This window comes from Papio anubis, chromosome 6 (assembly GCF_008728515.1).
Source record: "Papio anubis isolate 15944 chromosome 6, Panubis1.0, whole genome shotgun sequence".
In the NCBI taxonomy this organism is placed as follows: domain Eukaryota; kingdom Metazoa; phylum Chordata; class Mammalia; order Primates; family Cercopithecidae; genus Papio; species Papio anubis.
The window spans coordinates 154,980,426-155,005,083 of record NC_044981.1 but is presented as its reverse complement, the minus strand read 5'-3'; the positions used below and the strand labels follow the sequence as shown (position 1 = coordinate 155,005,083).

At 42.1% G+C, this 24,658-nt stretch overlaps 1 protein-coding gene across 13 annotated transcripts in view; it reads left to right on the top strand.

The window, feature by feature from the left end:
• AFG1L (AFG1 like ATPase) overlaps window positions 1-24,658 on the top strand; it is a 250,446-nt gene that overhangs the window by 16,105 nt on the left and 209,683 nt on the right. For 11 of the 13 annotated variants that reach the window (XM_017958426.3, XM_017958427.3, XM_021938035.2 and 8 more), the window contains exon 2: window positions 18,733-18,956. In XM_017958426.3, coding sequence (XP_017813915.2) covers window positions 18,733-18,956 — 224 coding nt within the window. Of the gene's footprint in view, window positions 1-14,213; window positions 14,383-18,732; window positions 18,957-24,658 lie in introns of those variants that run through there. The other 2 variants (XM_021938036.2, XM_021938038.2) reach the window with 2 other exon arrangements.

Sequence of the window (24,658 nt, the reverse complement as noted above, 5' to 3'; positions counted from 1 at the left end):
TTTGTGACATGCACATTGTCTGTTTCTTAATGAGTTGTAGTTCTTTATATAATCTTGATGTAAGTCTTTTGTCAGATACATAGATTGCAAGTATTTTCTCCCAGTCTGTAGCTTGCTTTTTAATTTTATTTTTTCATTTATCTCTTATCTTGTAAGTGGTGTAAGGCCAGCATTTTCATTAAAAAAATTTTTTTTTGAGATTACATCTCTCTGTGTCATCCAGGCTGGAGTGCAGTGGTACAATCATGGTTCACTGCAGCCTGGACCTCCTGGGCTCAAGCAGTCCTCTCATCTCAGCCTCCCAAGTAACTGGGACGCCAGGCATGCGCCACCACACCCAGCTAATTGTTAAAATTTTTTATAGAGACAGCATCTCTCTATGTTGCCCAGGTTGTTCTTAGACTCCTGGCCTCAAGCTATCCTCCCACCTTGGCCTCTCAAAATGTTGGGATTACTGGCACGAGCCACTGTGTCCAATTTAGCATTTTCATTGCTAATGGAGTCTTTTCATGAACAGAAGCTCCAAATTTTATTTTACTTATTTAATTTTAATTTTTTTAGAGATGGGGTTTTGCTCCGTCGCCCAGGCCGGAGTGCAGTGATGCAGTCATAGCTCACTGCAGCCTCAAACTCCTGGGCTCAAGCGATCCTCCCACCTTAGCAAGTAGCTGGGACTACAGGGTTGTGCCTAGCTGAAGAAGTTCTAAATTTTATTTTATTATTTATTTATTTATTTTTTTGAGACAGAGTCTCACTCTGTCACCCAGGCTGGAGTACAGTGGCACAATCTCGGCTCACTGCAAACTCTGCCTCCCCAGTTCAAGTGATTCTTCTGCCTCAGCCTCCTGAGTAGCTGGGACTACAGGGGTGCGCCACCATGCCCAGCTAATTTTTTGTGTTTTTAGTAGAGATGAGGTTTCACCATGTTGGCCATGCTGGTCTCGAACTCCTAACCTCAGGTAATCTGCCCGCCTTGGCCTCCCAAAGTGCTGAGGTTATAGTCGTGAGTCACTGCGCCCAGCCAAGAAGTTCTAAATTTTAGTGTAGTCCAATTTAGCGATCTTTTTGTGTGTGTCCTATTTAAGAAATCTTTGCTTACCTCAAGGTCACGAAGGTATTTTTATATGTTCTTTTAGAAGCTTTATTGTTTTACCTTTCATGTTTAGATCTATGATACCTCTGGAATTCATTTTTGTGTATGATGTTAGGTTAGGGTCAAGATTTATTTTTCTTTGCATGGATATCCAGTTGACCCAGCAACATTTTTTATATAGAGCATCTTTTTTTTCTGGGCTACCACAGTGCTGCTTTTAACATAAATCAAGTGACCATGTATGTGTGGGCTTCTGTTTTATTCCATTGGTCTATTCTTATACCAGCACCACACAGTCCTAACTTTGTAGCTTTATAATAAGTTTTAATATCTGATTGTATAAGTCCTCCAACTTTGTTCTTTTTCAAGATTGACTGGACCTGAGCTTTGATACCATCGCCATTAGCCACGTGTAGACACTGAGCACTTGAAATGTGTAATATGACTGGGGAACTAAATTTTTAATTTCATTTAATTTTAGTTAAATATAAAATTTAAAAAGGATACTTGATGCTGCTATTGGAAAACTGCTCAGCTATTGGAAAACTTTTAAATATTCTTGGAACGTCTTGGGAAAGTGAATTTACTTTTTCTCAACTGTAGATTTTATGAAGTCTAAATACAAATTAAATATTTCCAATGAAAATTTAGCTTCCAAATTGAGATGTGTTGCAGATGTCAGATACTAAATCTTTAAGACCTAATAGAAAAAAAGAACATAAAATATCTTATTAATAATTTAAAATTTTTTATTATATGTTGATTACATGCCAGTTACAATTCTTGATGTCAACAACTCTCAGGAGTCTGAGATTTTACCCAGCTTGCAAGATAACACTTTAGCCTGTTACTGTTTCATGGATGTTGGCAAAAGACATGGAACTCCTGGATCAGAGATAAAGAACTTTATCGTGGACTACCAGGCAATGTGAGCTTTATGTGTGCCTCAGTTTCCCTTGTTCCTCAAGTCCCATGGGGCTATTCAGAGATCAGTCCAGGTGGGTGATGTATACTCAGCAGGTTTGTGTCACGGTTGAGGAACCCCAAGCTTAGGAAACCTCATCTTTCATAAGGGTTGCAAACAAGCCTTCCCAACTTTTGACCTGGGGGGAGACATTATTATACTAGACAGCAAACAAGCCTGCACCATTTACATTTCCGTCAGCAGCGTATGAGGTTTCTAATTTCTCTGCATCTTCTCTAACACTAGTTATTGTCTGTCTTTCTTATCATCTTGATCCTAGTGGATGTGAAATGGTATCTCATTTAACTTTGATTTATATTTCCCAGATGACTAATGATATTGAATATCATTTCATGTGTTTATTGACCATTTATATATCTTTGGAGAAATGTCTGCTTAAATCCTTTTTCCATTTAAAAATGGCATTTGTATTTTTATTGTTGAATTGTAAAATTTCCTTATATATTCTGGATATAGATTCCTTATCAGAGGTGTGATCTGCAAATATTTTCTCCCATCCCATGGGTTGTATTTTCACTTTCTTTTTTTTTTTTATTTTGAGACAGAGTCTTGCTGTGTCGCCCAGGCTGGAGTACAGTGGGGTGATCTCAGCTCACTGCAACCTCCGCCTCCCGGGCTCGAGTGATTCTCGTGCCTCAGCCTCCAGAGTAGCTGGGAGTATAGGTGTGTGCCACCGCATCTGGCTAATTTTTGTATTTTTAGTGGAGATGGGGTTTCGTCATGTTGGCCCCAGGCTGGTCTCAAACTCCTCGGCTCTGAAGTAATCCTCCCACTTAAACCTCTTGAGTAGCTGAAAGTACAGGCAAGTGTGTCATTGTGCCTGGAAGTTAATATTATTTTTATCCTAGAATTCTTATTGTGAGTGGGATCCTTTTCTTTTCTATTGTATTTTCCAACTGGCTATCTATGATATGCTGAAAGGTAAAGATAGTAAAATGTGTTTCTCTGTTTCCAGTATCCTTCTTTTTGGCTTAAGAGAAGGGATAAGCCACTGCATTCTTTAAAACTTTTAAGTGGCTCCTGTGGCCTTTAGGGTTAAATTCAAACTGCTTATCATTGCAAGACCCTGCCTCATCTGGCTCCCTTGTATTCCTCCAGTAATTCATCTCTTACCTCTCTCTGCCTTTCACTTTACATCTCAGCCAAACTGAACTTGTTCTGTTTTCTTCAGTGTTGCACACTGTTGTGTTTCTGGGCCTTCTTTCAGGCTAGTACATCTCCCCCCTTCCTTCCCTCCCTTCCCGTGGCACACTTCTGTCTGCCCTTCTGATCTCAGTTGAAACATCATTTCCTCTGAGTACCCTTCCTAAACTCCCTAACCTAGATTACTAGCTTTGGCCCTGTGATCTGATAGCATCTGCCCCTTCCCCTTATGACATACCACACACTTTATTAGAGCTGTTTATCCACTTATTTGTGTCTACCTATTTTTTTTTGTTTTGTTTTCATTTTTATTTTATTAATTAATTTATTTTTAAATTTGCGATGGATTTGTTGGTATGTTGCCCAGGCTGGTCTTAAACTCCTGGGCTCAAGCGATCCTCCCACCTCAGCCTCCTGAGTAGCTGGGATTACAGATGCACTCCACCACACCCAGCTTCACTGCTTCGAGTGCAGCTAACAGCATCCATCCAGCTCACCACTGATTGTATTTGCAGTTTCTAGCACAGAGCTTTGTACACGATAGACACTTTATCATTATTTTTGAACCATTTATTACTTCACTAAACTCTCTATTTTATACTTTTAAAAACTGATTCTTTCCAGGATAATTAAGGTATTTATTTATTTATTTATTTATTTTTTAATTAATTTTTTTTTTTTTTTAAGACAGTGTCTCGCTCTGTTGCTCGGGCTTGAGTAAAGTGGTACGATCTCTGCTCACTGCAAGCCGTGCCTCCTGGGTTCAAGTGATTCTCCTGCTTCAGCCTCCTGAGTAGCTGCGATTACAGGCATGTGCCGCCACGCCTGGATAATGTTTGTATTTTTAGTAGAGATGGGGTTTCATCGTGTTGGCCAGGCTGGTCTCAAACTCCTGACCTCAGGTGATCCGCCTGCTTCGGCCTCCCAAAGTGCAGGGATTACAGATGTGAGCCACTGAGCCCAGCTAGGATAATTAAGTTTTTAAGCCTAAATGCACCTTAGTTAAATTTTATGTTGGTAGTTTCATCCAACTTTTGTAGCACATCAACATCTTCTTGAATTGTGATCGCGACCCAGCATGATTTGCTTCCTAATTTGGTGTCATCTTCAGATTTGAAGACTAGGTCATTTACGTCTTCATTTAGTGCTGAATATATTAATATTTTATACTTGGAGTTCAACAAAGTGTACATAAACCTAGTTATTATCAAAATTCTTAAGAGCCTGTTATGTAAAATATAAGGGCTTTTAGATGTGTATGAAAAGGAATTTCCTGGCCAGCGCTGTGGCTCACATCTGTAATCCCAGCACTTTGGGAGGCTGAGGTAGGCGGATCACGAGGTCAGGAGTTTGAGACCAGCCTGGCCAACATGGTGAAACCCCGTCTCTACTAAAAATACAAAAATTAGCCTGGCGTGGTGGCGAGCACCTGTAATCCCGGCTACTTGGGTGGCTGAGGCAGGAGAATTGCTTGAAACCAGAAGGTGGAGGTTACAGTGAGTGGAGATTATGCCACCATACTCCAGCCTGGATGAAAGAGTGAAACTCCTTCTCAAAAAAATAAAAGAAGGAAAAGGAATTTCTTCCGTCCAACACTTTGGCTTTGGGCTTTTCATAGAAAAAGCTCCTGCTGCTGATAGGCTTTAGAAGAGTGCCACTTATTAGTAGAGGCAGTTGACCTTAGTGTGTAGGCAGGGCCAAGTTCTAGCAAGGTTGAGGAGGATGGAGACCCAGGAGGAGTGGGTTGTTGGTTGCTCTAGGAGGCTTGAGTACTTCAGATATGACAGCCTGAAAGAGGTTTGTGTTTTAATTTTCTGTTACCTGCCTGTGACAAATGGGAGCACAGCTTTCATTAGTTTATAGTACTATGGTTGTTTGAGTGAGAGGGAGATCCTGGTGTTTTGGGTCACTTAGCTTCAGATCCTGGCTTGGACATTCACTTAACTTTTTAAGGTATTTTGGTTTCTTCATGTATAAGGAATAATAATGCCTAACTTAGGTTTTTCTGGAGACGTAAGATAATATACAGAAAGTGCTATTTGTGCACTGGCTATACAGTAAGCACTTCTTCTTCTTCTTTTTTTTTTTTTTTGAGACAGGAACTCTGTTGCCCGGACTGGAGTACAGTGACACCATCTCAGTTCACTGCAGCCTCAACCTCCAGAGCTCAGGTGATCCTTCCACCCCAGCCTCCCTAGTCGCTGGGACTACAGGTGCATGCCACCATGCTCAATTAATTTTTGTATTTTTTGTAGAGATGGGTTTTTGCCGTGTTGCCCAGGCTGGTCTTGAACTCCTGAGCTCAAGAGATCTGCCCAAGTAGGTACTTATTAATGTTAGTTTTCTTTTTCTTTACCTTCCAGAATGTTGTCCCTCATGAATTTTCTTTATTTTTTCTTTTTAAAATTTTGTATTTATTTTACTTTAAGACAGGATTTCACTCTGTCATCCAGGCTGAGCGCAATGATATGATCATGGCTCACTGTGGCCTTGACCTCCCAAGCTGAAGTGATCCTCGCACTTCAGTACCCCCCTGAGTAGCTGGGACTATAGGTGTATGCCACCCCGCCCAGCTAATTTTTAAGTTTTTTGTAGAGACAGGATCTTGTCATGTTGCCTAGGCTGGTCTTGAACTCCTGTACTCAAGTGATACTCCCTCCTTGGCCTCCTACAATCATGAGCTACCACACCTAGCCAAAAGGATAGTTTTCTTTACTTTGGATACACCTTACATTTGTATAGACATATGTCATTTTGCATGTTTTCAATTCTTTCCTTTAATCATGGGTGTTTTTGAGTTGGAAATTTTTTATGGAATGTTTCTAGCTCAACGCCACTTTACTAGTAAGTTGTAAGTTTTCTGCACATTATACCACATCTTTATTGATTTTGAGTATGCAGTTGGAGATGAATTCTCAAAAAATATTGACCCCAAGTATTAAAATAACCTTAAGAATGAAGCAAAGCTTCATTATATGTATATATAATAATATATAATGTATATAGCTTTGTTTATATATATAGTTTATATATAATATATAGTTTATATATAATATATAGTTTATATATATATATATTATATATGGTTATATATAACTATATATAATATATATAGTTATATATAACTATATATAATATATATATAGTTTATATATAACTATATAATATATATATAGTTTATATATAACCATATATAATATATATATATATAGTTTTTGTTTTGTTTTCTTGAGACTAGTCTTGCTCTGTTACTCCCAGGCTGGAGTGCAGGTATAATCTCGCTCACTGCAATCTTCACCTCCTCGGGTTGTGCACCTCCTGCCTCAGTCCCCCAAGCATGGGACTACAGGCATGCCCACCATGCCCAACTAGTTTTGTGTTTTAGTAGAGGCAGGGTTTCACCATGTTGGCCAGGCTGATCTTGAGCTCCTGATCTCAGACAATCCCTCGGGCCTGCCCCGCCTCCCAAAGTGTTGGTGACAGGTGTGAGCCACCGCCCAGCCTAAAAATATAATTTTAAAAAGAAAATGTTTACTTCTGCTGAAAGATTCTGGTCCTTCATTTCTAATGCTTCTAAAAGAGTATCAAATATAGAGGCCAGGCAAGTGGCTCATGTCTGTGATCCACCTTTGGGAGCCTGGAGGCAGGAAGATGACTTGAGGCTGTGAAGTTCAAGACCAGCTTGGGCAATATAGTAAGACCCTGGTGTCTACAAAAAGTAAAAAAAAATAAAAATTACTCCAGGCATGTAGCGCACTGCAGTTCCAGCTACTGGGAGACTGAGTTGAGAGAATCACTTTGAGCTCCAGGTGTGAGCGTGAATTTGAGGCTGCAGCGTTATAAGCTCAGCCACTGCACACTCTGTAGCCTGGACAACAGAGTGAGACCTTGTCTCTAAAATAAAGGAATAATGATAAAAAAGAGTATCAATACAATAAAAGATATTTTATCCAGTCCAACCTAAAAGCACCAAAGAACACATAGGTCCTGTATCTTTGCTATTATCACCTCTAGCTATGTGGAAACAGTAACAATATTAATTAAGCTTTCTTTAAGGACATGTCAAGATTATGATTATCTTGCCTGTGTCAAAATAAGCTTCCCCTTATGTTCTTTTTTGGTTGTGAGATAGAGTCTTGCCTTGCTGTCTGCGGCTACAGTGCAGTGGCGATCATAGATCATAGTTCACTGTGGCCTTGAACTCCTGTGCCTGCGACCTCCACCTGGCTTCCTAAAAGTACTAGGATTTGCGTGCATGAGCCACACTGCACCCAGCCTTCCTCTCATGTTCTTAAGATGCAGCAGTCCAGGCATCCTGATTTCACAGGTAGAAGTACAAAGGCAGGAAGGAGCGCAGTCCCTGTCCTGGCTCCCCCTTTTGAAGAGCATCGGGGAAGACTTTGCCAGAAGGTAACTTCCCATTAGTACCATTGGCCAGGGTGGTGATCACATGCTCAGTCCACATGGAGAACAACTTGACTAGGAAGGTTATACAGTAGGAGCTATGATTTATGTCACTAAATCAAGGACACGCGATTTAGAGCTGAACGGTGGAGTCAGGTGAGGAACCTGGAGGTTATTATCCCAGAGCCCACGCTCCTTCCACTACTATAACATCCTGCTTTCCTGCTGTACTGTGGGGCACAAATGCCACTTCCTGGCTTTGGGGAACATGGACAAGTTACTTGCCTCTCTGTGCCTCAGTTTCTTCATCTTTAAAGTAGGATATTAGTTCTATATCTCAAAGGGTAGTAGCTAGAAGATCAAATCAGTTAATATACAGAAATTCCTTAGAAAAAGTAACCTGGTACTTAGCAAATACTCAGTAAAGGTTACAATTGCTACTTGTTATTAGCTATATGATCTCGGTCTATCAACCTACAATGCTAACTCTCTAGTCCAAATCATAGACATTGCTCTCTGTCTCTCTCTTTTCTTTTTTTTTTTTTTTGCTGAGACGGAGTCTCATTTGTCGCTTCCCAGGCTGAGGCAGTGGCCGGATTCTCAGCTCACTGCAAGCCCGGGCCCTGGGTTCACGCCATTCTCTTGCCTCAGCCTCCCGAGTAGCTGGGACTACAGGGCGCCCCACCACCCTCGCCTGCTAGTTTTTTGTATTTTTTAGTAGAGACGGGGTTTCACCGTGTTAGCCAGGATGGTCTCGATCTCCTGACCTCGTGATCCGCCCGTCTCGGCCTCCCAAAGTGCTGGGATTACAGGCTTGAGCCACCGCGCCCGGCCTCTCTTTCTTTTATTTATTTATTTTCTTTAAGACAGGGTCTCACTCTGTTCCCCAGGCTGGAGTGTAGTGACATAATCATGGCTCACTGCAGCCTTAACCTTCCTGGGCTCAAGTGATTCTCCCATCTCAGTCTCCTGTGTAGGTGGGACGACAGGTGTGTACCACCACACCTGGCTAAGTTTCGTATTTTTTGTAGAGACGGGGTTTCACCATGTTGCCCAGGCTGGTCCTGAACTCCTGGACTCAAGTGATCTGCCTGCTTCAGCCTCCCAAATTGCTATGATTACAGGCATGATCCACTGTGTCCAGACCATAGATATCTCTTAACTATTTGAATAGTTTCCTAATTTCTACTGTCACGTAAAAAAATACATAGTAGTTTTATTGAAAAAAATTCACAGCTGGGTGCAGTGGCTCATGCCTGTAATCCCAGCACTTTGGGAGGCCAAGGCGGGTGGATGACCTGAGGTCAGGAGTTTGAGACCAGCCTGGCCAACATGGTGAAACCCCATCTCTACTAAAAATATGAAAAATTAGCCAGGCATGGTGGCAAGTGCCTGTAATCCCAGCTACTTAGGAGGCTGAGGCAGGAAAATTGCTTGAACCCAGAAGGTGGAGGCTGCAGTGAGCTGAGATTGCTCCATTGTACTCTCGTCTGGGCAACAAGGGTGGAACTCCATCTCAAAAAAAGAAAAAACAAAAGAAAATAATTCACATACTATATAATTCACACATTCTGCTTCCACTTTGCATTCCTAATCTTATTTTCTAAAGCAATCTTTTATCAATCTTTATTATCTTCAATAATATCTTGTACCCTGATCTAAACCTTCTTCTGCTTCTTTTTTTTTTAGAGACGGAGTCTCTGTAGCCCAGGCTGGAGGGCAGTGGCACGATTTCGGCTGACTGCAACCTCTGCCTCCCAGGTTCAAGCAATTCTCCTGCCTCAGCCTCCCGAGTAGCTGGGACTACAGGCACACGCCGCCACGCCTGGCTCATTTTTTTTGTATTTTAGTAGAAACGGGATTTCACCGTGTTGCCCAGGCTGCTGTTGAACTCCTAGCTCAGGCCATCTGCCCGCCTCCGCCTCCCAAAGTGCTGGGATTACAGGCGTGAGCCATCGCGCTCAGCCTCTTCTGCTTAGAGGGGTTAAGTTTAATTTAAAAAAAAGCAAATAAAGAAAAAAAACAACAAAATAGAAAAACTTTCTCCTTGTTCTCAATCCAACTTAAAAAACTTGCATTACTTACCATGGCTTTTAAGGCCATACATCATTTAGTGCTTGTACTTTTTTTTTTGAGACAGAGTCTTGCTCTGTTGCCCAGGCTGGAGTGCAGTGAGGGTGATCTTGGCTCATGCAAACTTTGCCTCCTGGGTTCAAGTGATTCTTGTGCCGCAGCCACGTGAGTAGATGGGATTATAGGCATGCACCAGCATGCCCAGCTACTTTTTGTATTTTTAGTAGAGATGGGGTTTCACCGTGTTGGCCAGGCTGGCCTCAAGTGATCCACCCTCCTCAAGTGATCTGCCCGCCTCGAACTCCTGGCCTCAAGTGATCCGCCGGTCTTAGCCTCCCAAGGTATTGGAATTACAGGTGTGAGCCACTGTGCTGGGCCTCTTATTGTCCTTTCCAACCTCTTCTTGTAGCACATAGTCTACCTTGCTTATTTACATCAACCATATAAACTTCCTTTCTCTTCCCTTGAAAATATGAAGCTCATTTCCATTTCCACTTTTCCTCATCTATAAACTTAGGCTGGGATGTTCTCCTTGATATTTCTCATGGGTGACTCCTTTTGGCATTCAGGTGTCAACTGAATGTGTTTTTCACAGAAAGGCTTTTTCGTGAAAATCTGTAGGAGTCTCTGGTCATTCCCTGGCACAGTGCTTCTCAACCTTTAATGTGCATGTAAAACACCTAAGTATTTTGTTGAAAATGCAAATTTTGATTCAGAGGGCTGGGGTAGGGCCTCAGATTCTGTGTGCCTGCCTTCCTTCCTTGTTCTCTTTTCTTTTCTTTCTTTTTTGTCGCTTTTTTTAGAAATAGGGGCTTCCTCTGTTGCCCAGGCTCAGTGCAGTATTATAATCATAGCTCACTGTAACCTCAAACTCCTGGTCTCAAGTGATCAGCCTCCCAAAGTGCTGGGATTACAGGCATGAGCCACTGTGCCCAACCCAACAGTTCTTTTATTTATTTATTTATTTATTTATTTATTTATTTATTTCGAGACAGAGTTTCACTCTGTCACCCAGGCTGGAGTGCAGTGGCACGATCTCAGCTCACTGCAAGCTCCGCCTTCTTGGTTCACGCCATTCTCCTGCCTCAGCCTCCCGAGTAGCTGGGACTACAGGCGCCCGCCACTGCGCCGGGGTAATTTTTTGTATTTTTAATAGAGATGGGGTTTCACCATGTTAGCCAGGATGGTCTCGATCTCCTGACCTCGTGATCCACCTGCCTCTGCCTCCCAAAGTGCTGGGATTACAGGCGTGAGCCACTGTGCCCGGCCAACAGTTCTTTTTTAAACAGTGGTTCTTGGGCTGGATGTGGTAGCTCATGCCTATAATTCCAGATCTTTGGGAGGCCAAGGCGGAAGGATCATTTGAGTCCAGGAGTTCAAGACCAGCCTGGGCAACATAGGGAGAACCCCTCTCTATAAAAAATGAAACATGAGCCAGGCATGGTGGTGTGTGCCTGTAGTCCCAGCTACTCAGGAGGATGGAGTGGAAGGATAGCTTGAGCCTGGAAGGTTGAGGCTGCAGTGAGCCGTGATCATGCCACTGCATTCCAGCATGGGCCACAGAATGAGAGACCCTGTTGCCAAAAAAAATTTATAAAACATTGGTTCTTATCTTGTTTAAAAATCGGAAAGTTGTATATTTAGAGGACTTGCCTCAGATTAAGCATACTCACACATAATTTTCTTTCTTTTATAGAACTCATAATTTAATTGACAAATAATTGTATATATTTATGGGGTACATTGTGATGTTTTAACAGATGTATATGTTCTAGAAAGATTAAATCCAGTTAATAACATTCATCACCTCAGCTCCTTATCATGTTTGTGATGAGACCGTTTAAAATCCATTATTAATTTTGAAATATACAATATACAATTTTCTTTTAATTTCAAGAGGCTTCCAGACACCTACCTCCCCTTAAGTCTGTCGTGGATGCTAACTCAGACCTTGTTAAGAAGAAAAGCCCTATATTTATTATATAACAATTCTTGTAAGGGTATCAGTGACAATTTGGATTGCCTCTTCTTTTTGGATTGTGCCATTAAGAAGAGCATGATTATGAATTTGTAATTACCTGACGGGTTCTTTCTGTTTACTGTACAGACAAAAATCAATCCCCTGAGACCGTGGCATTCCAGTAGAGAAAAGAGTTTAACTGATGCAAGGCAGTCCCACACAGGAGAACTGGAGTTATTCCTCAAATCAGTCTCTCTGCAGGCTTGGAGCTGAGCGTTTTTATGATAGTTTCATGGGCAGGGGGCTAGGGAATGGTGCTGTTGATTGGTTGGGGATGAAATAATAGGGGTGTGGAAATTGATCCTCATGTGCTGAGTCCAACTCTGCGTGGGACAACAGGACCAGTTGAGTCATGAGTCCAGGTGGGGTCAGTCTGAAAGACATTTCAGCAAAACCAATCTTAGGTTCTATAACAATGATGTTATTTGTAGAAGCAGTTGGAGAAGTCACAAATCTTGTGACCTCTGGCCACATGACCCCTGAGCAGTAAGGGAGTGTAGAAACTTGGCCTACATTTTAGCAGAGTTCAGGCCCCTCCCATAATTTTATTCTTGTGGGCTTTCATTAGTCTTACAAAAGTGGCTTTTGGTTTTTGAGAAAGGGTGGGGTTAGCTTAAGGGAGGGAGCAATAATATTGTGGTCATTATTTTAAAGTTAAACTATAAACTAAATTCCTCCTAAAGTTAGCTTGGCCTGTGCCCAGGAATGATCAAGCAGAGCTTGGAGGTCAGAAGCAAGGTGGAGTTGACTATGTCAGATTTCTCTTACTGTCATAATTTTGTAAAGACAGTTTCAGTTTATTATATATTATTTGTTTAATGAAGTAAGATTAGTCAGGGGGAGCATATTAGCATAAACTTGGGACTCCACAGCTTCAGGAGAATTTTATTTGTTCCAAACTTATATTTTAAGGTGAAAATGGAAAAATGGAAAGAAATCACTTCTTTTCTTGCAGATAGCATTCTCATAAACATGGTGAATGTCTCTAAAACCCTCTAGACTCTGTAACACGTGTGGCATGTGGCAAGCACCAACCTCACGACAAGATCAGGATAAGAAGGGCAAGGATTCTTTGTGTGCCCAAGGAAAGTGGCATTATGACAGGAAGCAGAGTGGCTATCATTATCATAGGCAGATTAAGCTGATTTTCCAGAAAAAGGCTAAAACACAAAGAAGACTGTGCTGAGACTTGAATGCGTTGAGCCCAACTGCAGATCTAAGAGAATGCTGGCCGTAAGAGACGAAAGCATTTTGAACTGGGAAGAGATAAGAGAAAGAGCCAAGGTTGGTCTAGTTTCTAAGTATCATCTTTTGTTGTATTATGCAGATAATACAATCTTGAGGTTACGTTTACTTAAAAAAATTGGAGAAAATGAAAGTAATTACAACTATACACAAAGCTTGAGGAAACTCATTTTTTCCCTGGGGAAAGTAAAACTAAATAGGAATAATTTTTACAGTATCAAGGAAGTTTTAATAGGTTATTCAGATGTAGGACACAAGATACTGATTAAATCTTGCGGCAAGTGGGCTGTGGAGTATAGTAGGATCTTCCTGAAACTTAGTTTAGGAGAATATAGTGAAATAAGGTACAAAATTGAAGTATTCGAAAGAATAGCGCAGACTTTTTGGGTTCCTAAAATCTTTCATTTATGTTTGTAGATTAGTGTGTAGAACTTCCGAATGGCATTTTCCCACTGTCCATTTGGAGTACAATAAGACAAATTAATACAAATCAAAATAATATGGCAGCAGCATCACATAATTTGTGTACACTGATGTAGTAACAGATTTAATTTAGTGCAGCTTTTGAGAAGTCTTTTGTATTTCAATTTATACAGCTGCTATCCAGGGCTAAGCTGGCCAATCTGTCAGCCTTGAGTATCTTGCCTGACTGATTCTCTTTTTATCTCTGCTGACTAGCTGAATTTGTGCCTCATCTTCACTGTACCTTGGTTTTCTTTTCTGAAAACTGGGAATGAAGTCTACACTATTAAATCAAGATGTTAGGCTAGTGAAAATAAAAGAAATACTTTAAGCCTCTCCAAAGGCAGATGCCAAGAGAATCAGTATGTTTTGCCCACAATACTGATATTTCCTATGAATAACTTTTAAACAATTTTTAGTTAATTAATTAATTTATTTATTTAGACAGGGTCTTGCTCTGTCACCCAGGCAGGAGTGCAGTGGCATGATCGCCACTCACTGCAGCCTCAACCTCCCAGGCTCAAGTTATCCTCCCACCTCAACCCTCCGAGTAGCAGTAATTCCTAGTAGTAGTAATCCCTATAGGACTACAGGCATATACCATCATGCCTGGCTAATTAATTTTTTTTTTTTTGTAAAGACAGAGGTTTCACTATGTTTTCCAGGCTGGTCTCGAGCTCCTGAGCTCAGGTGATCTAGCCTTCCAAAATGCTGGGATTACAGGCATGAGCCACTGTACCTGGCCAAAACAATTTTTATTTATCTTATTTTTATTTTTTTTAGAAATGAGGTCTTGCTATGCTGCCAAGGCTGGAGTGCAGTGGCCATTCACAGGCATGATCATGGTGCTCTGCAGCATCCAACTTTTGGTTAAAGGGATCCTCCTGCCTCAGCCTCCCAAGTAGCTGGGACTACAGATATGCACCACTCCACCCAGCCTCAACTTTTAAAAATTAGGTATTATTTATTTATTTATTTTGAGACATAAGTAAATATGCTCTGTGGATAGTAGTCTCAGGCCTGTTGTGTTAACCCTTTTCTGTACATTATTTGTACTAAATATCATCCTCTAAAGTGAGGCTGTTGGGAAATAGGGTGGTGTGGGTATGTGAATGAGGGGGATATGAAGAGGGTGGGACTTTGTGCCCACCTTCCCACTTTTCTCTTTAATAAACAGGATTCTATGGAACATTTTGTATGTAAGAAAGGTATGGCTATTAAAATAAAGTTTAAAGGCCGCTCCTTTAAACAATGAAATGAATTTCAAGCCAAAGATTGATAAAATCACATGTGGATTTTAGTAAGATCAGCCCTAGAGTTGGTGGAAGATATTTTACAGATCGTGGTAGTGGTAAATTTGGCACAGTGGTGGCGATCAGAGTCATACATCAGTACGTGGAGGCTATGCATTGATTTGACCTAAAATAGTGGGATATCTTGAAGGGAGTGGCCCGCAGGTCAAAGCTGGATTAAAAGATTTTCTGATTTGCAATTGGTTAAGGAAACAAAGCTTTGTCTAAAAATTTGGGGTCAACAGAAAAGAATGTTAGCTCTGGCTCATGAGCATAACCTCCTTCAGGCCTCTCAGGAAGAAATTTAGAACAAAGAACAGTGGTCAGAATTCAGTCCTCAGTTCCTCCTTATCTGAGGTCTGTGTCCCAGTGGATCTGTTTGGTAGGGGTTGGAGTTTCTGAAAAACAACTCAGTGACATATATTAAGATGTTATCTTTAGTTTCTATGGAGAACATCTCTAACTTCCTTGGCCATTATTTTGAGTTCCTATTATCTTCTTATCAAGTGACTCATTTACTTCTCAGGGCTAGCTAGGTGTCTGGAATTTCCCTTGAAGGAATTCCAGATTTTTCTTTTCCACATTGAGGGGGCATGGCAGGCCCTAAGAGAGACCCTGCTTCCTTTAAAGGGCTCAAGCTGGGGTGGTAGGATGAGGAAGGAGAGAAGGGAATAAATTAGAGAGTATTTCACATACAAAATTGAGTAGCATCGATGATTGATTGGCTGAGAACCTGGTTGAGGAGTGGAGAACAGGATTGTGGGAGGGAGAGGAATATATCAGTAATCACTCTGAAGTTTCTCCCTTGGTTGACTCCAGAAATCTAAAAGAGGGGGTAGAGAAGAGCGTTTTTCTCTTGTGAGATTCTCAAATCCTGTAACACTAACTGGGTATTCAACAGTTCAATTTGATTCTGACACTCTTTATTTGACGTGAGCATCAGATCCCACAAGTAAAAGGGCTCAGTCCCACAGAATGCCCCCATTTCACATGCCAGCTGCAAATGGGGTGCACAGGCTACCAACATATCTACCTGGCAACTACAAATTCGGGAATTCCCATAACCTTCCTCCCCTTTAGATTTGATAATTTGCTAGAATAGCTCACAGAACTCAGGGAAAAATTTTGCTTATGCTTACTGGTTTGTGATAAAGGATACAACTCAGGGAGCCCAATAGAAGGAATGCCTAGGGGGATACCTAGAGGTTGAACGCACCTAGATGTGTTCACCAACCAGAAGCTCTCCAAGTCTCCTTGAGTGTTTACAGAGCCAATCTCTAGCCCCACCTTCCTGGGGTCAGTGCGTGGGGCTGCAAGTTCCAACCTTCTACCTACTTGGTCCTTCCGGCTACCAGCCTCACCCTAGAGTCACCTCCTTAACATAAACTCAGGTGTGATGCAATGAAAAACAGAAAACACTCCTATTACTCAGGAAATTCCAAGGGTTTTAGGAACTCCGTGCCAAGGAACAGGGACAAAGATCAAATATATTTCTTATTATGTCACACTGGCAAATATCTCAAATTGCCGGGAACATTTAGGGACTTTCAGCCTGCATCTCCAGCTTCAACATTGAACCCAAACCTTATCCTGGTGCTGTAAGGCCCAGTGTTCCAGGATGCCCTTAGATTCTCTTTTACAGGCCTTAAGCACCTATATCAGTTAGGGTACAACTTAGGCTTCTGTAACAGAGACCCCAATTACACACTATTTATTTATTTTTATTTTTATTTTTTTTGAGACGGAGTCTCGCTCTGTCGCCCAGGCTGGAGTGCAGTGGCCGGATCTCGGCTCTCTGCAAGCTCCGCCTCCCGGGTTCACGCCATTCTCCTGCCTCAGCCTCCCGTGTAGCTGGGACTACAGGCGCCTGCCACCTCGCCCGGCTAGTTTTTTTTGTATTTTTTAGTAGAGACGGGGTTTCACCGTGTTAGCCAGGATGGTCTTGATCTCCTGACCTCGTGATCCGCCCATCTCGGCCTCCCAAAGTGCTGGGATTACAGGCTTTAGCCACCACGCCCGGCTATACACTACTTTAAAAGCAAGATAGAAGTTTATTACTCACTTTTTATTTCTTTTGGAGAGAGAGTCTCACTCTGTTGCCCGGGCTGGAGTGCAGTGGTGTAGGTCATAGCTCACTGCAGCCTCAAACTCCTGGGCTTAAGCTGTCCTCCCACCTCAGCCTCCCCAAGTAGCTGGGACTACAGGCACATGCTAATTTTAAGCCTGGCTAATTAAAAAAAATTTTTTTTTTTAAAATTTCTTATTTTTAGTAGAGATGAAGTCCCACTATGTTGCCCAGGCTGGTCTCGAACTCCTGAGCTCAAGTGATCTGCCCGTCTAAACCTCCCAAAGTGCTGGGATTACATGTGTGAGCCACTGTGCCTGGCCAGAAGTTGATTATTCTTTTACATAAAAATCCAGGTAGGCAATCCAGAGCTGGTTTGGCAGCTCAGCATTGTTGGAGAACCAGGCTTTGTGCATCTTGTTGCTCTGCTTTATTCAACATTCTGTGTGCATCTCATTGCCTCTTCCAGCTGCAGTCATTACACTTTCACTCCAGTTAGAGAGAGGAGAGGAAAAGGGAGCCAGGAGGATATGCCCTTTTCCTTTAATGGGGTGTATCAGAACTATACACATTTCTGCTCATATCCCATTGTTAGAACCTGCTCACATGGCCATACCTGACTGCAAGAGAGGCTAGGAGATGTAATAGGTATTTGGGCAGCCATGCATCCAGCTAAAACTTCTATTTAGAAAGGGGGAACAAATAATGGAAGACAGCCGTCCCTATCTCCAACATTCATAGTATATTTAAGGACTTTTCCCCCTCTTTTGGGGAAAACATGGACCTAACATTGTGATTGTTAATTCTTTTCACTAAAGTAATTTTTATGTTACTGTGATAAAGGAAACACAATGTTCAATGAAATGAATAAAATCCTGGCAGAGTACCTTTGGGAAATCTTGTTCTGAAAAATGTGCCAGGTTGCTGCTGTTTATTGTTGCTTCTAAACAGTAGAGAAGGAGTTAGCTGCTCATTAAACCTGCCCCAGATAAGGAATGGAATTATGGTTGGACCTCGCCACAATCATTTCTCTCCCAGGAGAGGCTAAAAATAGGATCAGAATACCACCCTGCTTTGAAGCAGACACTCTTGCTGTGTCTCAACTCCATGTCCAACTCCCTAAAGGTTATGGAAAACAGAAAAACATCTTAGAAGCAGAGGGCTGAAATCGATGTGGTAATATCTGAATGTTGTGTTGTCTTTGGGTAGAGAATTAAGGAGCAGTGGAAAACCCTTGGGACTAATCTTGATGTCTCTGCCTTGGTGCTTAAGAACCAGAATTAGGGCTAAGTCAAAGAAAGGCAACTCTCTTGCTTTGGGAAGGAGATGAGGAGCACTAGTGGCTCTTTTAGTGGACTGGAAGCAAAGCAGAAGCTGTAGTAGGAATAGGCCTTCTGGAAGAGAGGTTACGATTATAGTTTATGGGTTTGGGGTTTATTCCCTTTTGTTAAAATAAAACAATTAGAAATATATTCATTGTTTAATTTTTTTTTTTTTTTTTTTTTTTTTTGAGACCGAGTGTCACTCTGTCACCCAGGTTGGAGTACAGTGGCACAATCTCTGCTCACTTCAACCACTGCTTCCCAGGTTCAGGCAATTCTCGTGCCTCAGCACCCCAAGTAGCTGGGATTACAAGCATGCCCCACCACACCTGGCTAATTTTTATATTTTTAGTAGAGATTGGGTTTCAACATTTGGTCAGGTTGCTCTTGAACTCCTGACCTCAAGTGATCCACCTGCCCTGGTCTCCCAAAGTGCTGGGATTACAGGCGTGAGCCCCCATGCCTGGCTGAAAATGTATTTTATATTATTTTTATCAAAATGACATTTACAAAAACTGCTCAAATAGATGTAACTAGTTAAAAGTTTGAATTTGACCCTTACGAAACATGTAGAGCACTGTGAAATGTATTTAAGAAAGTCTAAAATTTTATATGTTTTTGTTTATAGCCTATACAGTTCAGACATCTGAGAGCATGGCCCCAACTGCCACTTCAGAGACTTACTTGAAGGCTTTGGCCGTTTGCCATGGACCTCTGGACCACTATGATTTTCTGATCAAAGCTCATGAGCTAAAGGATGATGAACATCAAAGAAGAGTCATACAGTGTTTGCAGAAATTACACGAAGACCTTAAAGGATATAATATAGAGGCAGAAGGCCTTTTTTCAAAGGTGAGGCTTGTGTGATATGAAAGATTAAACAGTTAAAAGTGTAAGCATTTTCTAAAATGGATGCAATGCAGTAGGGCACAATCATGAAACAGCTTGAAAAATTTCTGCCAGTTCCTTTACACAAATTCTGTTGGATCCCCATTCCTAGCCTTTTGATGTTCCATAGCTTTCTTTTGCCTTCAGGGATTTCAATAGCTTCATATTTAAGAATTTTAAAAATGCAGTCCAGTCTAGATAAAAACTTCTATGGAAATCAAAGCTTTCCCTTTTCTCTAGCTCAGGTCTCATCCAGGGATCAGCGTGGAAAAGGAGGAGTGATGTGTTCTTTCCCTTTTCTTCCTCCTTCTTTCTCTGTTTGCCTGACATCTCTAGGGTCAGAATGAGAAGAATGAAAGATTAGAGTGAAACAGCAGTCATAAGCAACCAGTTATGTATGGTAGATGCTGACATGCCAGCTCTTTGTTGAGGGTCTTATTGGTGGGTTCTTCAAGACTCCCATGGGGACCTCCACACTTCTCCAATCTTTGACTAACCTCTTATGACTCTGGGGAAGCAACTCACAACCCCGCATTCTTCTGACACCGCCTTGCCCTTGCCCTTAGGCTTCTTGGGTGGGGTCCTTTCAGGTCTTTTTTTTTTTTTTTTTTTTTTGAGACAGAGTCTCACTCTGTCACCCAGGCAGGAGTGCAGTGGCGTTATATCTTGGCTCATGACAACCTTTGCCTCCTGGGTTCAGGTGATCCTCCCGCCTCAGCCTCCCAAGTAACTGGGTTATAGGCATGCACCACCACACTTGGCTAATTTTTATATTTTTAGTAGAGATGGGATTTCACCATGTTGGCCAGGCTGGTCTTGAACTCCTGACCTCAAGTGATCCACCTGTCTCAGCCTCCCAAAGTGCTGGGATTATAGGTTTGAGCCACCGTGCCTGACCTGGAACATTTCTTGTTGGGTCATCTTATATGGTGTCTGTGCAGGCCACAGGAAGCGTAACATCTTCTTTCTCTACTCCTTGCTGCATGGGCAGCCTCAGTCAGCCTCCTGTCCTCAGACTTTTGCAAGCAAGAAGCAGGCACTAATTTCTGTCTTTGTCATGCATACCCCTTCCTCCTGGGGATGTATATCAAGTTCTCCCAAGAACTCTTCCACACCCTGCTCTGGCAGCTGCTTGCGCATTTTCTTACCTAGGCAAGCATCCAGCTGGGGAGAGCGATGTCCATCTCAATTTATATTCAATCCTTATCTCTTTGGATGCTTCTCTTGGGAACCCCTCGTATTTGTTACGAGATATGTGAAGGGAACACCACGGCACCCTACCCAGCTAACAACTTTATACCTTGATCCCTCTCTTCAGTTTCACTTTGGTTTTAGGGCTGTTTTGCCTTTTGTTGTTGTTGTTGTTGTTGTTGTTTTAAACCTAATTCCTGCATGGATGTGACTAGTGTGTCTATTTATTTATTTATTTATTTATTTATAGATGGATTCTTGCTCTGTTGCCCAGGCTAGAGTGCAGTGGTGTGATCTTGGCTCACTGCAACCTCCACCTCCCATGTTCAAGCAATCCTCCTGTTTCAGCCTCCTGAGTAGCTGGAATTACAGGCACGCACCACCACGCCCAGCTAATTTTTGTATTTTTAGTAGAGATGGGGTTTCACCATGTTCGTCGGGCTGGTCTCGAACTCCTGACTTCAGGTGATCCGCCCATCTCGGCCTCCCAGAGTGTGGAATTACAGGCATAAGCCACCGCGCCTGACCTATTTATTTATTTGAGACAGAGTGTTACTCTGTCACCCAGGCTGAAGTGCAGTGGTGTGATCTTGGCTCACTGTAGTCTCCACCTCCCAGGTTCAAATGATTCTCCTGCCTCCCAAGTAGCTGGGATTATAGGCGCCTGCCACCATGCCTGACTAATTTTTGTATTTTTAGCAGAGACGGGGTTTTGCCATACTGGCCGGGCTGGTCTTAAACTCCTGATCTCAAGTGATCCCCCTGCTTCGGCCTCCCAAAGTGCTGGAATTACAGATATGAACCACTCTGCCTGGCCTATTTATTTTTGGAGATACTGCCTCAGTCTGTCACCCAAGTGGAGTGCAGTAGCACGATCATAGCTCACTAGTAGCCTTGAAGTCCTGGGCCCAAATGGTTCTCCTCCCTCAGCCCCCTGAGTAGGCTAGAGCTACAGGCATGCACCACCATACTCCACTAGTTTTTTAATTTTTTGTAGAGACAGGATCTCACTATGTTGTCAGATTGGTCTTGAACTTCTGGCCTTAAGCAATCCTCCTGCCTCAGCCTCAGAAGCACTGGGATAATTGGTGTGAGTCACCGCATTCAGCTTGTGTCTTTCTTTAGAGCGAATGGGAGCTTATTTTCCCTGGTCCTCAGCTTTGAGCTTTTGTTAAAATTCCATGACAACAGGAAAACTCCTGTTCCTTATCTAATATAGAAGCCGATAGTCTCATCTTTAAATTCTGGAGAACGTTAATAGTAATAAGAGTTAAAATATGGTCCAACCTAAGAAACTAGTTTTCCTTTAATTGACTGTCCCCACCCCCTGCCAAATATGCTTTTACTATAAAGTCTTTAGAAGAAAAGCACCATAGAACAACCATTAGTAATACTTTACTTAAAAATGAATGAGGGGCCAAATGCAGTGGCTCATGCCTGTAATCCCAGCACTTTGGGAGGCCGAGGTGGGCATATCACCTGAAGTCAGGAGTTTGAGACCAGCCTGGCCAACATGATGAAACCCCGTCTCTACTAAAAATACAAAAATTAGCCAGGTATGGTGGCAGGTGCCTGTAATCCCAGCTGCTCAGGAGGCTGAGGCAGGAGAATCGGTGGAATCCAGGAGGCGGAGGTTGCAGTGAGCCAAGATCACTCCAGCCTAGGTGACAGAGAGACACTCCATCTCAAAAAAAAAAAAAAAAAAAAAAAAAAAAAAAAAAAAAAAAGAATAAGGGCCAGGTGTGGTGGCTGAACCTATAATCCTAGCACTTTGGGAGGCCAAGGTGGAAGGATAGCTTGAGGCCAGAAGTTTGAGATCAGCCTGGACAATATAGGGAGACCCTGTCTCTACAATACAAATAAAAAACAAACAAACAAAAATGAGTGAAAGTAATTTTACTTTTTAATAAAGCTCCCGAGAATATAATTAGTTTATTTTTACGTAAAGAAAGTGTCTTCCCATTGTGTTAACACTATTAGTTGAAAGAAATAGAGATTCATTTAGATTGCAGAAACAAATGGAGATTTAGAATGAGATTATATAAGAACGTAGCAATGAAAGGCACCTCCATGACACAGCTAGGCCTTACGGTACTCTGCCATTCGTATCATTCATTGTCTTGGTTCACTTGGGCTGCTATAACACAATACCATAAACTGGGTAGCTTATAAACAACAGAAAAAGATTTCTCGTAGTTCTGGGTGCTGGGAAGGCCAAGATCAAAGTGCTGGCAAATTCAGTGTCTGGTGAGGGCCTGCTTAACTATTCATGGACAGCTGTCTTTTCACTGTGTCCTCACATGGCTGAAGGGACAAATGAGCTCCGTCAGGCCTCTTTTGTAAGGGCACTAATCCAACTGAGGAGGGCTCTGCTCTCATGACCTCATCACCTTCCAAAGGGCCTACCTCCTAAGAGCCTCACTTTGGGGGTGAGAACTTCAGCATATGAATTTTGGGGCAATGCAAACATTGAGACCACAGCACCCACTTACTTTTTTGTTCTTTTTCTCTCATGTCTGCTTCAACTTCTACTAACTTCTTAATTCTCTCTATGTGTCTGTAGTTTAAATTCCTGAGTAAGGATCTCATAGGTCAACCAATGACTTCATCCCTGTTCGGGTAGAGCTTTCACACTGGGTTTCTTAGAGGCCATTAACCAGTGTAAAGATTGACTTACCTGTGTTCCCATGTAGGGCTGCTCCTGTGAGCATGGCAGTTGCTCTCAGAAGTGGACTGTGAGTGTGGTGGGCACCATGAGTGATCAGTCTAGCACGATGGTTGTAGGTAATAATGATGAATTATTTGTTTTGATGACCAACCTCTTTTTCCCATATTTCTCAAAGTTTATAGGTGAGTAAAGAACCAAAAAGTTTAAAAAATATAGACTGCTTATGTACTGCATATCTAGTTATATGTGATATATAGGGATATATTTGCATAGAGTATATGAACTATAACATATAAAACTATGTAATTATATAGTTTGTGATACAGGTGGGCATCCAAGTAAACTAACAGTTTAGTTATGTGGCCTAGCCAGGAAACAACATGTTGTACTCAACTAGATATTTTGGTTATCTGAGGTTTGAATTGCTTTCCTGAATTTTGTATCTTGCTCCCTTTCTAGTCCTCTTCCTTTTGGAAATATATTTCTTTTTTTTGTTTTGTTTTTGAGACAGGGTCTCACTCCGTTGCCTAGCTGGAATGCAGTGGCGCAATCATGGCTCACTGCAGCCTCAACCTCCCGGGCTCCAGCAAGCCTCACACCTCAGCCTCCCCAGTAACTGGGACCACAGGTGTGTGCCACCACACCCAGCTAATTTTTTTGTAATTTTTTTTTTTTAAAATAGAGATGGGGTTTTGCCATGTTGTCCAGGCTGGTCTTGAACACCTGAGCTGAAGCAATCTGTCTGCCCCAGCCTCCTGGAAATATATTCCTTTTATCCCTCCTCCCTACTCTGTAGCATCCCTAGAGCTCATCTTACAGTGGTTGGTGAACTCCCATCCAATCACAAGTATACTGTAATTATTAACTTATTTGGTTGCCGATTCAACAACGGTGGTTTTTAAAAAAATTCATTGGCTCTTCTTAGGGGTATTTTCCCATACATCCACCTTTGATATCTGAGTTGGCTATGATGGGCCAGCTAGTGAATAACCCTGGTTTTATTGGGTAGTTAAAATCTAATGTAAATGGAAGATTTGATATGGCAGGTAGAGTTTCAAATGTGTCTAATGAAAGGTCCTTGGCCGGGCGCGGTGGCTCACGCCTGTAATCCCAGCACTTTGGGAGGCCGAGGCGGGCGGATCACAAGGTCAGGAGATCGAGACCACGGTGAAACCCCGTCTCTACTAAAAATACAAAAAATTAGCCGGGCGCGGTGGCAGGTGCCTGTAGTCCCAGCTACTTGGGAGGCTGAGGCAGGAAAATGGCAGGAACCCGGGAGGCGGAGCTTGCAGTAAGCCGAGATCGCGCCACTGCACTCCAGCCAGGGGGACAGAGCGAGACTCTGTCTCAAAAAAAAAAAAAAAAAAAAAAAGAAAGGTCCTATTTGTTAAATCCTAGTGCATGTGAATAAATGTTTAGTAGGTAGAGAAACATATTTTTCTAATAGTATTTGTCTTATAGCCTGCCTCCCTCCCTCCCTCCCTCCCTTCTTTCCGAGACAGGGTCTTGCCATGTTGCCCAGGCTGGTGTTGGTGTTGATCTTCTGAGTTCAAGCAGTCCTCCCATCTTGGCCTCACAAAATGCTGGGATTACAGGCATGAGCCATTGCTCTTGGCCCTTATAGTTTCCTAAACCCACTAAATCTTTATTTTAAATAAATATTTTATTTAACAATTTAAAAATTTTTAAATAAACAATTTTATTTTTTATTTATTTTTTGAGACCGAGTCTCGCTGTGTCACCCAGGCTGGAGTTCAATGGTGCGATCTTGGCTCACTACAACCTCTGCCTCCTGGGTTCAAGTGAT